The sequence below is a fragment of the Meles meles genome, chromosome 14, assembly GCF_922984935.1.
Source record: "Meles meles chromosome 14, mMelMel3.1 paternal haplotype, whole genome shotgun sequence".
In the NCBI taxonomy this organism is placed as follows: domain Eukaryota; kingdom Metazoa; phylum Chordata; class Mammalia; order Carnivora; family Mustelidae; genus Meles; species Meles meles.
The window spans coordinates 24625386-24641647 of record NC_060079.1 but is presented as its reverse complement, the minus strand read 5'-3'; the positions used below and the strand labels follow the sequence as shown (position 1 = coordinate 24641647).

General features: G+C 37.5%; 1 protein-coding gene across 1 annotated transcript in view; it reads right to left on the bottom strand.

The window, feature by feature from the left end:
* Window positions 1–1499: 1499 nt before the first annotated feature.
* Window positions 1500–16262, bottom strand: part of KPNA3 (karyopherin subunit alpha 3) — a 103524-nt gene continuing 88761 nt past the window's right edge. The window contains exons 11-17 of the mRNA XM_045978347.1: window positions 14947–15078; window positions 13620–13748; window positions 10901–11005; window positions 10517–10588; window positions 10203–10365; window positions 8269–8363; window positions 1500–4060 (exon numbers count right to left, since the gene is read on the bottom strand). Coding sequence (XP_045834303.1) covers window positions 3962–4060; window positions 8269–8363; window positions 10203–10365; window positions 10517–10588; window positions 10901–11005; window positions 13620–13748; window positions 14947–15078 — 795 coding nt within the window. The 3' untranslated portion in view covers window positions 1500–3961. The remainder of the gene's footprint in view (window positions 4061–8268; window positions 8364–10202; window positions 10366–10516; window positions 10589–10900; window positions 11006–13619; window positions 13749–14946; window positions 15079–16262) is intronic.

Genomic DNA, 16262 nt, shown 5'->3' with positions numbered 1-16262 from the left:
TTAGGTCAAAGTTAGTTGAGGAGTTTCAGGGACAAATAAGGCAGTTAAAGGAGGTGAACAGGCTACATTCTCAAACCCTTTTCCCAAACCCTTTCTCTTAATATAATACTGAGCCCCAGCTATACACAGGACAGACAGTTACACATCTGCCTCTATATAGTACTTTTTAGCTTTATGCACACCATAAAGCATCCCTTTAAAACTTTAGACAAATGAGGGGCGCCTGGATGGCTCAGTGGGTTAAAGCCTCTGCCTTCAGTTCAGGTCATGATCCCAGGATCCTGGGATCGAGCCCAGCATCGGGCTCTCTGCTCAGCAGGGAGCCTGCTTCCTCCTCTCTCTCAGCCTGCCTCTCTGCCTATTTGTGATCTCTATCTGTCAAATAAATAAATAAATAAAATCTTAAAAAAAAAAAAAAAGCTTTAGACAAATGAGTGGTGGGTTATATAGGTTATATAGAACAATCCTTGGGTTATATGCCTTAAGACTTATAGCTTAATGTATAGAAATTATACTCCCTTTCTCCAAATAGATTTCATTGAAATCCCCTGGTTCAACTAGGGTTACAACCATCACTGTAAGACAACTGACATTCATGAATTTTCACTTGTAATAATTAAATAATCCTCTAAAAAGGACAACTCTTCTGAAGGAAATCATGGCAAGATGACATAGAAGTACTATCACATTTATTTACTTATACACACTGGCTTCTTTCAAAAATAATTTGAAGTGGCATTATACTAAAGTAAAAATATCTGTATATTCAAAAGTTCAGTTGTTCTTTTGTCATTTAATTAATCCAAGATTTCATTTAGAGCCACAACTTCTATCTCACAGGTTAAAACTTCCAAGTTTACTTCAATTCCTATCTTCCACAGTTACTTGTTCTCAAGGATTAGACAGGCCGTAAAGTTTGATTTTGTTGTTTGGTTCATGAAAGTCATAATCACACCATTTTCTCAAACGGCCCAAGTCATGGTATTTAAACCTGAGGTGCGCAGGGAGAAGGCCACGTGACGAGGACGACAGCGGGGGCTGGAGGGATGCCACTACAAGCTGAGGAACGCCGAGCACTGCCTGGCACCCAGAAGCTGGGAGGAGACAAAGGGTCCTCCCTAGAGCCTCCAGAGAAGGTCCCAGCCTGCACCTGATTTCCAACTTCTGGCCTCCAGAACTGGACAACAGTAAGTTCCTTCTGTTTGAAGCCACCTGGTTTGCGGTACTGTTAGGGCAAATCAGGAAATAATAAAGATTTGGGCATTTCTTATTTTTCACAAAATACTCTGAAATCTAGCACTGTTACTGTCCTGGTTTGTTATAATGGAAGAGAGAAATTAAAATACAACGAAAGAGTAATGCATGACTTGCCTCCCATTGCGGTTGTTTGAAAAATAGTTCCAAATTTAAATTTAACCATGCAGTAAACAAAACTAAGAAACTAAGAAATAAGTTCTTAATAAGAAACTTAGAAATAAGTTCTTCAATGTTTTATCATATTTGATAGCAGCTTTTTTTATTGGTTACAAAACCTAAGCCCATATACAAAATTAGGAACACATTTAGATGCCTCTTTTGAAAGAACGTTTTAGTTTTTTTTAACTGAGTTTAAAAAAAATAAAAACAATGCAATTTTTCAACACTGTTCTGAAAACTTAAAAGTGCAGCAATATACTTAGTTTCCTTAGTCTACGAAATGGTGCAATTCCAATTCCAAACTGATAAGGTCACAACAAACTGAATCAAGCAAATGCATACGTATGTCTGCACTACTTGATGCTAATGTCTTATGTTAGTTCGCGCTTAAAACACAAGAGGAAATTGGAATCGGCACAGTAGAGGCCCAATTTAATCTCAATGTGTGCAAAATTTAAAAGGTAACTGTCAGTAAGTAGTAGGGAGAGTCCAGAAGTAACTAAACTGGAAGGGGTACAATTCACAATATTGAGAAGATTTGGACTTTAAGGGTTTCACCGAAGTTTGTGACCTTAATTAGCTTTGACTTTGTTATTCCTACTTTTAGTGAACACCACACAGTTTCAAAAATTTCGACTACAGTGTCTGAACAGGATGCAGTTACCATATGAAGCTTTAACTCAAAATTTGGATAAAGAAAAAAGGCACAATGAATTTCAACTCAATTTTATGTGCACAAGAGTTGAAAAATCTGAGCCACCTTAAAGAGAAATTGATTCTAAAATTTATAAAACCTATAAATAATCAGAGGCCAAACCACTATATTAAAACAGATTCTCTAGCAAGTAAAAATCTTGCAGTTTAAACATACGCTTGTATCCATTTTAGATACAAGACAAAACTCACTCTTTAAAGTGGCTCCACCTTGGCAGATACATATATTTGTAATGAATGCACACCTGCTATGTGTTGTTTATCAGTGAAAACACCCCAGCTGATTCACAAAGCTCTGATGGTGTCTGTCTCATCTTCATCACAGTAAATACACCCCCCATCGGATACTAGATTAGTTTAGATTTTTCTATCCCTTCACATCAATGCATTGGGAAATTATACCCAGTAAACAATAGCAACAAAACCATTTCTGTGACAGCACAAATTATTCAGTTTAAAAATTTTCAAATCCATATTCTTTCATTAATAACTGGGTCAGACAATTTACTGAAAGCAAGGACTTTACATAGTAATACCAAATTTTGCAGAATTGCTCAAAGGTCACTGCAAATCAGGTCTATGTCAAATAACTGCAGATTATTCCTCTACACAGATCCTTGTCTGAATCTTTTAATATGTGAATATGCTTTTAGAGTAGGATCTGAATTAACTTTCCCAATACTCAAAGAATGAAGTTTTATAACACTTCTAAATAGTTGCTGGTTTGTTGCCAACCACATTATCAAAAGCACTGGTTACTAAGTAAAAAATATTTTAAGACTAAATTACAGTAAACATGAAAGCTCCACAGTTTAAACCCAATATAAATCAACCATATCCAATTATCAATTTAAAACAAAAAATATTAACTCCTGAAAGCTGAAAGCAAGATTTTTTTTTTTTTTTTAACATCACCAATTGGTACTTTAGACCTTTGTTTTTTGTTGTTGTTTTATATTTGTTTTTTTCTTTATAGTCAGGGACTCTTGCTTTCAACTTAAACAGAAGTTCAAGTCCGTAACAGGTTGCAGCTCAGGTAAAATACCATGCACAGCATTTGATTACTTCAAAACAGCAGGAACACACAGGCTGAAGTGAGTGGTCAAATAGGGCTTGCTGTTCTCAAAAATTAGGTATAATGGCGAAAGCATTACCATCCATAGCTAAAGTTCTTCCTCCAACCCTGGCTTCTGAGGCAGATAATAAACACATCAATTACTGGTAGATGAAGCACAGTTTTTTTAAAACTTATCTGTTTAATCAATAATCAAGTTTCTTTTTTTAAGTTACTTTTTTGTGTGTCAGTTCCACCAATGAAAATCATTTGGCTTGTACTTTAAAATCTATTCTTCCACATAAAGAATATGAAAATATGTTTGTGGAGGACAATGATGGAGGCTCAGATCAGACTGTACCTCTTTAAAGTCTTCCAACGTGTATATGCATCATACCAAAGTGTCTTGATCCACAGCGCACCGTTTTCCAAAGGAATATCAAGTGGGCAGCTGACATGCCACCACTATGGAATATTCTAAACTGGAGATTGCAGTTGTCAGCATGTGGCACCAGGGAACAGGGAAAAATAGGATAGTTGAGATTGTTAAGGAGAATTCTAAAACAGTTTAGGAAATCATGCATATGCATTTACAGTCCATGTGATAGTAACTTTTGGCAACTGCAAAGTGACTGAGACATGGCTTGCTTTAGAAGCATCAAAACGAAGAGGCATGTGTGTTTTGGAGCCTTTTGTTGTTGTTCTTCTTCTTGTCATTTGGTAGCCATCTGGTGGTGCTTCGTATTGAATTGGGAAAGATGCTGCACTCAACTGAACTTAAAAATTAAATTCTTTTGTTTGAAGGTTGGCTGTTGGGTCAAAATTGTAAGTACCTCCTTGTGTTGCTTCAGGAATGAGGCTAGGATCTTCATCAATCTATAAAAAACAAAAAGTCCTTATTATGTTAAGATACTACATGTTACGGTATAAGCAGAACTTCTTATGAGAGTTCTATTCAAATGTTGTAAAATCATTCTGTATGTTTCAATCAATAAAAATATTTAAATCAATAATATTAAGAAATTTAACTATTTATTTATTTATTTAAAAGATTTTATTTATTTGACAGACAGAGATCACAAGTAGGCAGAGAGGCAGGCAGAGAGAGAGAGAGGAGGAAGCAGGCTCCCTGCTGAGCAGGGAGCCCGATTTGGGGCTCGATCCCAGATCATGGGATCATGACTTGAGCCGAAGGTAGAGGCTTTAACCCACTGAGTCACCCAGGTGCCCCAACAATTTATTTTTTTTAAAGATTTATTTATTTTCGAGAGAGTACGGGTGTGCCAGCTGTTGGGGAGGGGAGGGCAGAGGGAGAGAAAATCTCTGGTAGGACTCCCTGCTGACTGCTAAGCCCAAAGGGGGTCTCAATCTCATTACCTGAGCCAAAATCAAGAGCCCAAGAGCTGGACACTCAACCAACCGAGCTATCCAGGTGCCCCAAGTAATTTAACAATTTAATTAAACTGAACACACATTTAAAGAGTGCTCCAATTTTTTTATCCCCTCCCCCATCCCTAGTCCATTCTTAAGCTTCTGTACCTGTAGATTTATTTTACCTATCTGAACACACATCATTTCTATAATTACAGTTGACCCTTGAACATTACGGGGCAAGGGGCACCAACCCCTCCCCAATGCAGAGTCAAAAATCCAAGTATAACTTCTGACTCCCCCCAATTTTTTTTTTTTTTCATAAACATATAATGTATTTTTATCCCCAGGGGTACAGGTCTGTGAATCACCAGGTTTACACACTCCACAGCACTCACGATAGCACATACCCTCCCCATTGTCCATAACCCCCTCCCCCTCTCCCAACCCCACCTCCCCCCAGCAACCCCCAGTTTGTTTTGTGAGATTAAGAGTCACTTATGGTTTGTCTCCCTCCCAATCCCATCTTGTTTCATTTATTTTTCTCCTATCCCCCTAACCCCCCATGTTGCTTCTCCACGTCCTCATATCAGGGAGATCATATGATAGTTGTCTTTCTCCGATTGACTTATTTCACTAAGTATGATACCCTCTAGTTCCATCCACGTCGTCGCAAATGGCAAGATTTCATTTCTTTTGATGGCTGCATAGTATTCCATTGTGTATCTATACCACATCTTCTTTATCCATTCATCTGTTGATGGACATCTAGGTTCTTTCCATAGTTTGGCTACTGTAGACATTGCTGCTATAAACATTCGGGTACACGTGCCCCTTCGGATCACTATGTTTGTATCTTTAGGGTAAATACCCAGTAGTGCAATTGCTGGGTCATAGGGTAGTTCTATTTTCAACATTTTGAGGAAGCTCCATGCTGTTTTCCAGAGTGGTTGCACCAGCTTGCATTCCCACCAACAGTGTAGGAGGGTTCCCCTTTCTCCACATCCTCGCCAGCATCTGTCATTTCCTGACTTGTTCATTTTAGCCATTCTGACTGGTGTGAGGTGATATCTCATTGTGGTTTTGATTTGTATTTCCCTGATGCCGAGTGACGTGGAGCACCTTTTCATGTGTCTGTTGGCCATCTGGATATCTTCTTTGCAGAAATGTCTGTTCATGTCCTCTGCCCATTTCTTGATTGGATTGTTTGTTCTTTGGGTGTTGCGTTTGCTAAGTTCCTTATAGATTTTGGATACTAGCCCTTTATCTGATGTGTCGTTTGCAAATATCTTTTCCCATTCTGTCAGTTGTCTTTTGGTTTTGTTAACTGTTTCCTTAGCTGTGCAAAAGCTTTTGATCTTGATGAAATCCCAATAGTTCATTTTGCCCTTGCTTCCCTTGCCTTTGCGGTTGTTCCTAGGAAGATGTTGCTGCGGCTGAGGTCGAAGAGGTTGCTGCCTGCGTTCTCCTCAAGGATTTTGATGGATTCCTTTCTCACACTGAGGTCCTTCATCCATTTTGAGTCTATTTTCATGTGTGGTGTAAGGAAGTGGTCCAATTTCATTTTTCTGCATGTGGCTGTCCAATTTTCCCAGCACCATTTATTGAAGAGGCTGTCTTTTTTCCATTGGACATTCTTTCCTGCTTTGTCGAAGATTAGTTGACCATAGAGTTGAGGGTCTATTTCTGGGCTCTCTATTCTGTTCCACTGATCTATGCGTCTGTTTTTGTGCCAGTACCATGCTGTCTTGATGATGACAGTTTTGTAATAGAGTTTGAAGTCCAGAATTGTGATGCCACCAACTTTGGCTTTCTTTTTCAATATTCCTTTGGCTATTCGAGGTCTTTTCTGGTTCCATATAAATTTTAGGATTATTTGTTCCATTTCTTTGAAAAAAATGATGGTATTTTGATAGGGATTGCATTAAATGTGTAGATTGCTTTAGGTAGCATAGACATTTTCACAATATTTATTCTTCCAATCCAGGAGCATGGAACATTTTTCCATTTCTTTGTGTCTTCCTCAATTTCTTTCATGAGTACTTTATAATTTTCTGCGTATAGATTCTTAGCCTCTTTGGTTAGGTTTATTCCTAGGTATCTTATAGTTTTGGGTGCAATTGTAAATGGGATTGACTCCTTAATTTCTCTTTCTTTTGTCTTATTGTTGGTGTACAGAAATGCAACTGATTTCTGTGGACTGATTTTATATCCTGACACTTTACTGAATTCCTGTACAAGTTTTAGCAGTTTTGGAGTGGAGTCTTTTGGGTTTTCCACATATAGTATCATATCATCTGCGAAGAGTGATAGTTTGACTTCTTCTTTGCCAATTTGGATGCCTTTAATTTCTTTTTGTTGTCTGATTGCTGAGGCTAGGACTTCTAGTACTATGTTGAATAGCAGTGGTGATAATGGACATCCCTGCCGTGTTCCTGACCTTAGCGGAAAAGCTTTCAAGACTCCCCCAAATTTAACTATGAAAAGCCTACTGTTGATTGGAAGCCTTACTGATAAACATAAACAGTTGATTAGCACATATTTTGTATATTATATGTATTATATGCTGTATTTTTAAAGGGATTTTTTTTTTTTAAAGATTTTATTTATTTATTTGACAGAGAGAGAGATCACGGGTAGGCAGGGAGGCAGACAGAGAGAGGAGGAAGCAGGCTCTCTGAGGAGCAGAGAACCAAATGTGGGGCTCGATCCCAGGACCCTGCTTCCTCCTCTCTCTCTCTCTGCCTGCCTCTCTGCCTCCTTGTGATCTCCGTCTGTCAAATAAATAAATAAAATCTTTAAAAAAAACCCAAAAAACCAAAAACCAAAAACCAAAGGAAAACTACCTATAAGTGGACATGTGCAGTTCAAACACTTGTTCAAGAGTCAACTGTACTATTTCTTCCCATTTAACAGATTACAAATGCAACAAGATGTGTTTTTTTTTGTTTTGTTTTTGTTTTTTTTTTAAAAGATTTTTATTTATTTATTTGTCAGAGAGAGAGAGAGAGCAAGAGCGAGCACAGGCAGACAGAGACAGAGAGAGAAGCAGGCTCCCTGCGGAGCACGGAGCCCGATGTGGGACTCGATCCCAGGACGCTGGGATCATGACCTGAGCCGAAGGCAGCTGCTTAACCAACTGAGCCACCCAGGCGTCCCTTGTTTTTTTTTTTTTTTAAAGTAATCTTTATGGGGTTCAAACTTTCAACCCTGAGATCAAGAGTCTCATGTTTTACTGACTGGGCCAGTCAGGTGCCCCTCAAAGACCTATTTTTGTATTTTTACCTTGTAATGATGTTTCAAACAGTATTTTTTTTAAAAAGCTGAATAATGGGTTTCTGGGTGGCTCAGTTGGTTAAGCATCTGCCTTGGCTCAGGTCATGATCCTGGTGTCCTGGGACTGAGCTGTGAGTCAGGCTCCCTGCTCAGTGGGGAGTCTGCTTCTCCTCTCTCCCTGCCCCTTCCCCCTTTTGCACTCTCTCTGTCAAATAAATAAAATCTTGAAAATAAAATAAAAAATTAAAAAAAAACTCACTGATGGAAAACAATCATTAATTTTTTAAAAATTTAGATTATTAAAAATAACTAGAGAATGCCATCTCAAGAATATGATAGAAATATAAACTTGTCGTATTAATGATAAAAGGAAAATTCTTAGCAAACTTACAGTATGTATAGGTTTTAATGTACATCCAGGCATAGTGCATACTTACATCATCACCAGAGAAATACTGATCTATGATTTCAAATGCTAATTTATATATGTCTTCATTTTCATGTTGCTGTAAAACTTCAATTTTCTCCAAGCCTGGTAAAAACAAAAATATCAAATAACTAAGCAGACACAAACAAAAACTGTTCATTTTCACCACGGAAAATCTGAAAGAACTCAGAACACCTCCCACCACTCTCCAAAGATAACAGTTTTCTAAAAAACAAATAAAACTCTGAGCTGCTCTGGTTGGAGGGGCCAGTATCTCACTAATTTCTTCCTCTCTACAAACCCCTGAAGTACACTTGTATCTGAGGCAGAAGGTTTAAGAAAACACCTAAGCACTCCATCTGACAGACAAGGAAGCTATGGTCCAGAGATGTAAAGCGATTTACTGCCGGCTGTGTGGCAAGTTAGTGACAGACCTTGAACCAAGGCCTCCGCAGTCTGTTTTAGTGGAAGCACACTATCTCATATAGTAATTTTTAACTTTCCCTTTGTTTTCCAAATGTTACTACTTTTATATAACAAGTTTTTAGAAACTTCGTGATTGACTCACATAAACAGAAGACAAAGCTTTAAATTTTGAAGTAATTAAATAGGGTCCTTATCTCCTATAACCATAATGAAACTGGGAAACAATTTTTCAGAACTATAGAATGCTTTCATTTTTATTCTCAATATATTTACTCCATGCATCAGATGCACAAGTCTATAAATTTAAATCCTTAACAGTATTCTTCCTTGAAATGTCTTTTTAGCTAGGTTATTCTGAAATAGTTGCATTTTTTCTTTATATAGTAATATAAAACCCAGAAAATGGGAATATAAGTGACAAAGATAATGGATGTAAAGTTCTTTATAAAATTATAAAATACTAATTAAACGTGTATCCTAACTATAACTATACCTCCCATAGACCAAAACAACTATATTGATAAAAAGCTGAAGAGTTAAAATTCTGCAGTTTAAATTCTCTGGGGATAAATTGTTCTGTATTAGACTACAATGCTAATTTCATTTTATCTCAAAATATCTTAAAACCAGAATGAACAGTGAGTTAATAGTATGAAGATCTACTTCTATGACCATAGATTAACCTCCTTAACATCTCTAGGATAATTTCTTCTTCTTATTAAGAAAATACTTTCAGTCTGAATATTTTATGATGCTATTATGTTTACTTTCTCTTAAAAAATAAAATGGGTAGTATTAACTACACGTAGTAAGCAACAAGATATAGAAAATAAAACATCACAACAGAATGAGTTAATTTAAGGTTTGGGCAATTTAGTACATAATGAACAGGTACCTTTAAAAATAAAACTTAAAAAAAATATATTTCATATGTCATTACCAGAGAAATAATTAATATAGTATTTCAAATCACAGTTTTCTCATTAAAATGTCGAAGCAACTTCTGTGGTAGTAAGTTCAGCACACAGCTCTAGCAATCTAAGGCTGAAATAAAATATCTAGATGACTCTTGAATCACTAACCTTTGCCAACAACATGGAACAGTATTTCGCAAAGTATGGTCCACAGAATCAAATGATATTAGGTGTAACATGAAAGAAGTGTTTCACTGTGGCCGACTGTAACAAAGCTTGTAAGTTTCTCTGCTATAGTGGTTCTTGAGCTTTCAATTTGCTCTACGGCACTATGGCTTCAAGAGGAGTGTTTATGTTACCTAAAAAGCAACATAAACCTCTAGGAAGGCACGGAGTGACCTTCCCAACCAGTTTTTCCAAAGTATGGATTAACGCTTGCTGGAAAATCTTCCTGGAACGCTAACATGGCAACAAAGGACAGCAACATACTTTGATGATGGAACCGCAGTGTTTCCTGACAGTTTTCTCCCTAATTAGCTGTCTTTAAAGGAACTACTGTTTCAACATTCCAGTGCTCAACTATTTTTCTTCAATCCACTCTTACCTCCACATTCTTCTATGATTTCAGCTATTGTGCTTGCTTCATCACCAGCCATTATCAGAATGTTTTTCAGACCATCGAGGACCACCTGAACAACTTGAGAATCTTTCACAGACAGTAAATTACAGAATGGTGGTATTACATTCTGCTGTACAAGGTACTCAACCTAGGCAACAAAGGAAACATTTTTATTCATATAATTATCTTTGCCCCAAAAAGAACACAGCACAGGACTTATAAACAATCTGCAGCTCCTAAACATAAAAGAGCAGTATACTTTTCAGTATTAACAATCCCAACAGTTTCTCCATACTCACTTGATCTTTTCTGCCACTTATCGTTAGGTTGCTAATTGCCCAAGCAGCTTCTTTTTGTGTTCCAAAGTCCCCCTGAAGGTTAAAAAAGAAATGATTACATGAATTGTTTATTCAAAAAATCTTGGTTATTATATATATATATTTTTTTAAAAAAAAATATTTTTATTTATTTGACAGAGAGAAAGATCACAAGTAGGCAGAGAGGCAGGCAGAGAGAGGGGGAAGCAGGCTCCCGGCTGAGCAGAGAGCCCAATGTGGGGCTCGATCCCAGAACCCTGAGATCATGATCTGAGCTGAAGGCAGAGGGTTTAACCCACTGAGCCACCCAGGCGTCCCTTGGTTATAATATATTAATGTACATGATAAACTTATAATACCACTGACCTTAGCAAGCTGATGAATAATCATAGGAATTAATCCCGCATCTATTACAGCTTGAACTTGTTGCTGGTTGCCTGCTGTTATGTTGGAAAGGAACCACACTGCTTCCTATAAGTGAACAAAATACAAGGTACCTTTGTTTGAAAAATTATTTTTAATGCATTTATATTTTTATTTTAATGTAGTTTACATATACTATAACAAAATCACTTGAGTTCCATTAGGGGGAATGTATCCAAAAAGCAATTAAGTAACACATAATCTCTCATTTTAAACAAGTTATAAACCAAACTTCTACCCATAATACTTGGACCCCAATAACCTAGCATTTATCTATTCAATAAAACATATGCCTATAAAAGCTAGGCCAATTATTTTATTTTTAAAGATTTTATTTATTTATTTGACAGAGAGAGAGAGAGAGAGACAAGTAGGCAGAGAGGCAGGCAGAGGGAGAGGGGGGAGCAAGCTGCCTGCTAAGCAGAGAGCCCAATGCGGGGCTCGATCCCAGGACCCTGAGACCATGACCTGAGCAGAAGGCAGAGGCTTAACCCACTGAGCCACTCAGGCGCCCCCACAGACCACTATTTTAGACAATGGTAATATGGCATTGAAGAAAACAAACAAAAACCCTAACTCATGCAGCTTACATTTTTGGTGCTTAAGGTCCCTCTAAAAATATAAGGACAGAAATAAATAAAAGACTCAATTTCCTAATAGTCTGTTAAAACTTCTAGGAAAGGAGAGTTGTTTTATTATAAAAATATTTACTTGGGAGACATATTTAGAAATTAAGTACCTGATAAGTCTGGAATGGGTCTATAGAACAAGTTTTATTATAACCTTAAAGAATCTGTAAGTCACAAACCAGCAGGTTCTATTTCAATTTCAGTGTCAAATGTTGTCTCTTCTTCTACAATTAAAAAAGTTCACTATAAATATTTTGCCATCCAATTGTGGTAAGATGCTAAGGACTGGTAAATCAGTGTTTAGAGTATATGGGATACTATTCTTATAAATTTCCCATAGGTTTGAAAAATTTCAAACTAAAATGCTGAGGGAATATGGGGCGCCTGGGTGCCTTAGTTGGTTAGGTGTCTGACTCTTGATTTGGGCTCAGGTCATGATTTCAGGGTCCAGGGATTGAGCCCCATGTTGGGCTCTGCACTCAGTGGGGAATCTGTTTGGGATTCTCTCCCTCCCTTGGCCTCTCACGCCCCCGCTGCCACGACAGCGCACTCACTTGTGTGTGTTCTCTCTCAAATAAACAAATGTTTCTAAAAAATGCTGAGGGAACACAATAGAGTTTTATTCCACCATGAGGGTCCCATGATGATCCCAAGTGCAAATAACACAAATGCTCAAGTTGAAAAACTTCTGAGGAGACTAACTGGCTGCTGAGGCTGAGTAGGTAACTATATGAACCATTTTTCTTTCCCCCATGATACCTTCACTTAGAGCATATCGATCACAGGCCAGAACTTCTCTGCACCCACTTCTGTCCGGCTTCCTCACTTCTCAGCTCTGTTTCCAATTATGGAATACATTTTAGCTGTAAAAATCACCTATATTATTGAAATTTCTACAGTAAAAATAACTGGCCCAGAGTCTAAAAGACTCTGGCTTCTTTCCCTTCATTGGAACAAATGTATTCATAAAATACGCTTTTTGACAACATACTTTTCTTAAGAATCCAACTGTCAAATTATAGTTGGGTAACTATATAAATATAGCTATGACACAGAAGAAATGATCAGTTATGTTGGTTTTGGGGATGGTGGCATTCAGGAAGATAAAACTACATTAGACTAAATGCAAATCAAAACCGCAAGACATCATTTCACAGCTACTAGGGTGGCTATAATAATAATTTAAAAAAAGGAATTGGAACTCTCATACAGTGCTTGTAGAAACGTAAAATGGTACAGCCGCTCTGGAAAACAATTTGGCAGTTCCTCAAAAAGCTAAACATAGAATTACCATATGACTGGGCAGTTCTACTCCTAGATATATACCCAAGAGAACTGAAAGCAGGGACCCAAACAGACACTTGCTTGCCAGTGTTCATTGCAACATTATTCCCAACAGCCAAAAGGTAGAAAAACTCCAAGTGTCCATCAACAGATGAATGGATAAACAGAATGTGGTATATATATGTTCAGTGGAATATTTGTTCAGCTACAAAAACAAACGAAGTTCTGATACATGCTCCAACATGGAAGGACCTTAAAAAAATTATGCAATGTGAAATAAGGCAGACATAAAAGGAATTAAGTACTTAAGTATATATTTAACAATTAACAATTAAGTTTGTATTTCAACTCTGAAATTTTAAAAAAGACTTTTTTGATCCTTTAATTTAAGCACTGCCTCTTTTGGTCCAACCTAATTTCACAGGGAGATTAAATTATGATCTCTCCGTTTATAAAAGATACCAGCCATCCAATGAGAGATTTTGTATGTATTCTCACTTAGTGGCTACTACTTTACTGACTCTTGCTACTGCCCAATCTATTTTAATAAAAACACTGGTTATTTTATCAAATAGGGAGCACTTATAATAAAATAACTGCAGAGGTGATTTGAAATAATTCTCATCTTAACTATAGTGGTATTGAACTCAATCATGATCAAACAAATAGCAATAGAAAACAAGGGGACTGTTAAAAAGGAAATATACAGAGAGAAAGAAATGCACCAGTGAGGCAATTATATGCCTTACCTTATTTATCTTCTCTTTCGGGTGTGATAAGAGATTTGGGAAGTGTGAGAGGACATCGCAGTTGAGAACAACCTGGGTCTGCTCGTCAGTACCAGTCACTATGTTGCCAACTGCTCTGAGTGCTGCTGTCTAGGTGGGGATAAAAAACACTTTCTATAAATTTATTTGTTTATGATGAAGCGGATTCTCTATTTTTCACAGTCCTGAGAAAATGTAAAAATGCAAGGGGTAAATGACTGATACTTAATGTATTCTTAGACAAAGTACTATGTAGAACTGAGAGGTAATTTTGAATTTTAAGCAAGTCTTGTAAAAAATGGAAATATATAGAAAAATTGTGTGAAGAACTGCTGAAAAGATTCAGAAACTAAAAAGAAATGAAAATTTAAAAAGTAAAGTTTCATTTTAATAGCAGCTATTTTTTTTTTTTTAAAGATTTTACTTATTTATTTGACAGATAGAAATCACAAGTAGGGAGAGAGGCAGGCAGAGACAGAGAGAGGAGGAAGCAGGCTCCCTGCCAAGCAGAGAGCCCGATGCGGGGCTCGATCCCAGGACCCTGGGATCATGACCCGAGCGAAAGGCAGAGGCTTTAACCCACTGAGCCACCCAGGCGCCCCTAATAGCAGCTATTTTTAATTTATTACTTAATTAGTACCACAGAAATATTTTAATAAAGGCCTGTAATGGGCACATATTTCCATCTAGACAGTCACTTTGGCAGAAGTGGAATGAATATCTCTATCAGGCACCCACCCCTAATTAGAGTAAGGAGAAATGAGAGAGAAGGAAATGCAGTTAGGATGCTGTTGCAATTATTTGGTGGGGAAAAAAAGAGTCTTGAACTAACTCAGTGGCTCTAGAGATAAGGGGCAGACAGATTTGAAAGCTATATATTAAAAATTAACAGGACTCTGTAACAGAGGGGAAATGAAAGGAGGTATCAAGGTTTCAAGCTTGGACTATGTGGTCTACTGAAAGGGGATATGAAAAGAGGAGCAGGTTTGTGGGAGAAGATTATACATTTTAATTTTGTCTGGTTAAAATGGCAATGGAATGCTTGAAGGTAGTTCTTAGGGGAGCTAAGACCTTGAGCACAATTGGCTATTGTCAGTCTGAAACTCTGCAAAGAATCTGGGTGAGATAAAGATTTGGAAACCAACAAAATCAGGTTCAGTAAAACAGAGGAGAAATATGGAAGATATGTGCATATCTTGTACATATCTTATACAGAAATATGGAAGACAGAACTGGAACCTGGTTGTTCAAGTTAACAGGTTACATAGCAAACACAATTCTATACAAGTAAGAAAAATAAGATACTTACTTGAACTTTCACTTCCTGGTGGCTCAGAAGGGGCACAAGAAATGGCACAACCCCTGAATCAATAACCATCTGTATCTGCTCATTACCTCCATCTGTCAGGTATGACAGAGCCCAAACAGTATCTACAAGAATCTACAGAAAGTAAAGAAGAATTACCAGTTTAGGTATTTGTTTGAATGCTTAAAGTACCATTAACATACCTCAGAGGTGGTTACATAAAAAGTAATTACACTTTATTTTTTAGTTTGGTAGCAAAAGTATCTGCTTACCTGATAAATCTACTAAGCAGCAGAGAACTCTCTCAATGCCTACCTCAGACCATTCTCCACAAAAATGAGACAAGTCTGAGACAATGTCTATACTAACTTCTGCATTTAGATATCAGACAGATGAATTTGAAAACAAGCAGAGGGGCACCTGGGTGGGGTCACCTGGGCGCATGAGTTGGATAAGACCTGAGCCTCAGCTCAGGTCATGATCTCACACTCCTGGGATTGAGCCCCACATCAGGCTCCTTACTTAGTGGGGAGTCTGCTTCTCCCTCTGCCTCTTCCCCCTGCTTGCATGCTCCCTCTCTCTCTCTCAATAAATAAACAATGAAATCTTAAAAACAAACAAACAAACAAATACAGTCCACACCTTCAGCATTAGTAGGAGTCAGAGACTACTACAAACTTCAAATTACCTGTAAGAAAAGAAAAAATTAAAATCTAGTTTTTGTTTGGGCCTCCTGCCCTAAGTCTATGTAAGCTTTCAGAGAAGAGAAGAGGGAAAGAGAGCAAAGTATTTAAAAGCAACATATACTAGGTAAAACTATGCCACACTAGTGGGACAGAGACCATGTGGTTCCAAGAGCCTCTGATATTTACTATTTGTCCTTTTCAGAAAAATATGCTGATGCCTTCTATACCAGAGGATGAGTTTCATTCAACTAAGAGATGCCTGAAGAAATATTTCATTATAAATCACAGACTAAGATAAACATGGGATAGGAGTGGAAGAATAATTTACAAATGGTGTATGTTCTGCAAAAATAGAAATATTGCAACTTCAAAAATGGAAGGCCAAAAGGGAGCTATGCCTGAGAGTTGAACGCCCCTACAATCCCACCCAGCACTAAGGCCACCCTACTGAAGGATGTCTACAGATGTTGTGTGTATGGGCAAAGCCTGTCTACTACTGTCTGGCAGTAACAGGTAACAAGATTTATACAGAAACCAGAGTCGTATAACGGAACACCCAAAATGTGCAGGCTTACACTGTCATACCAAGAACCAGGAACATCTCAACTCAAAAGGGAAAAGACAGTCAACAGA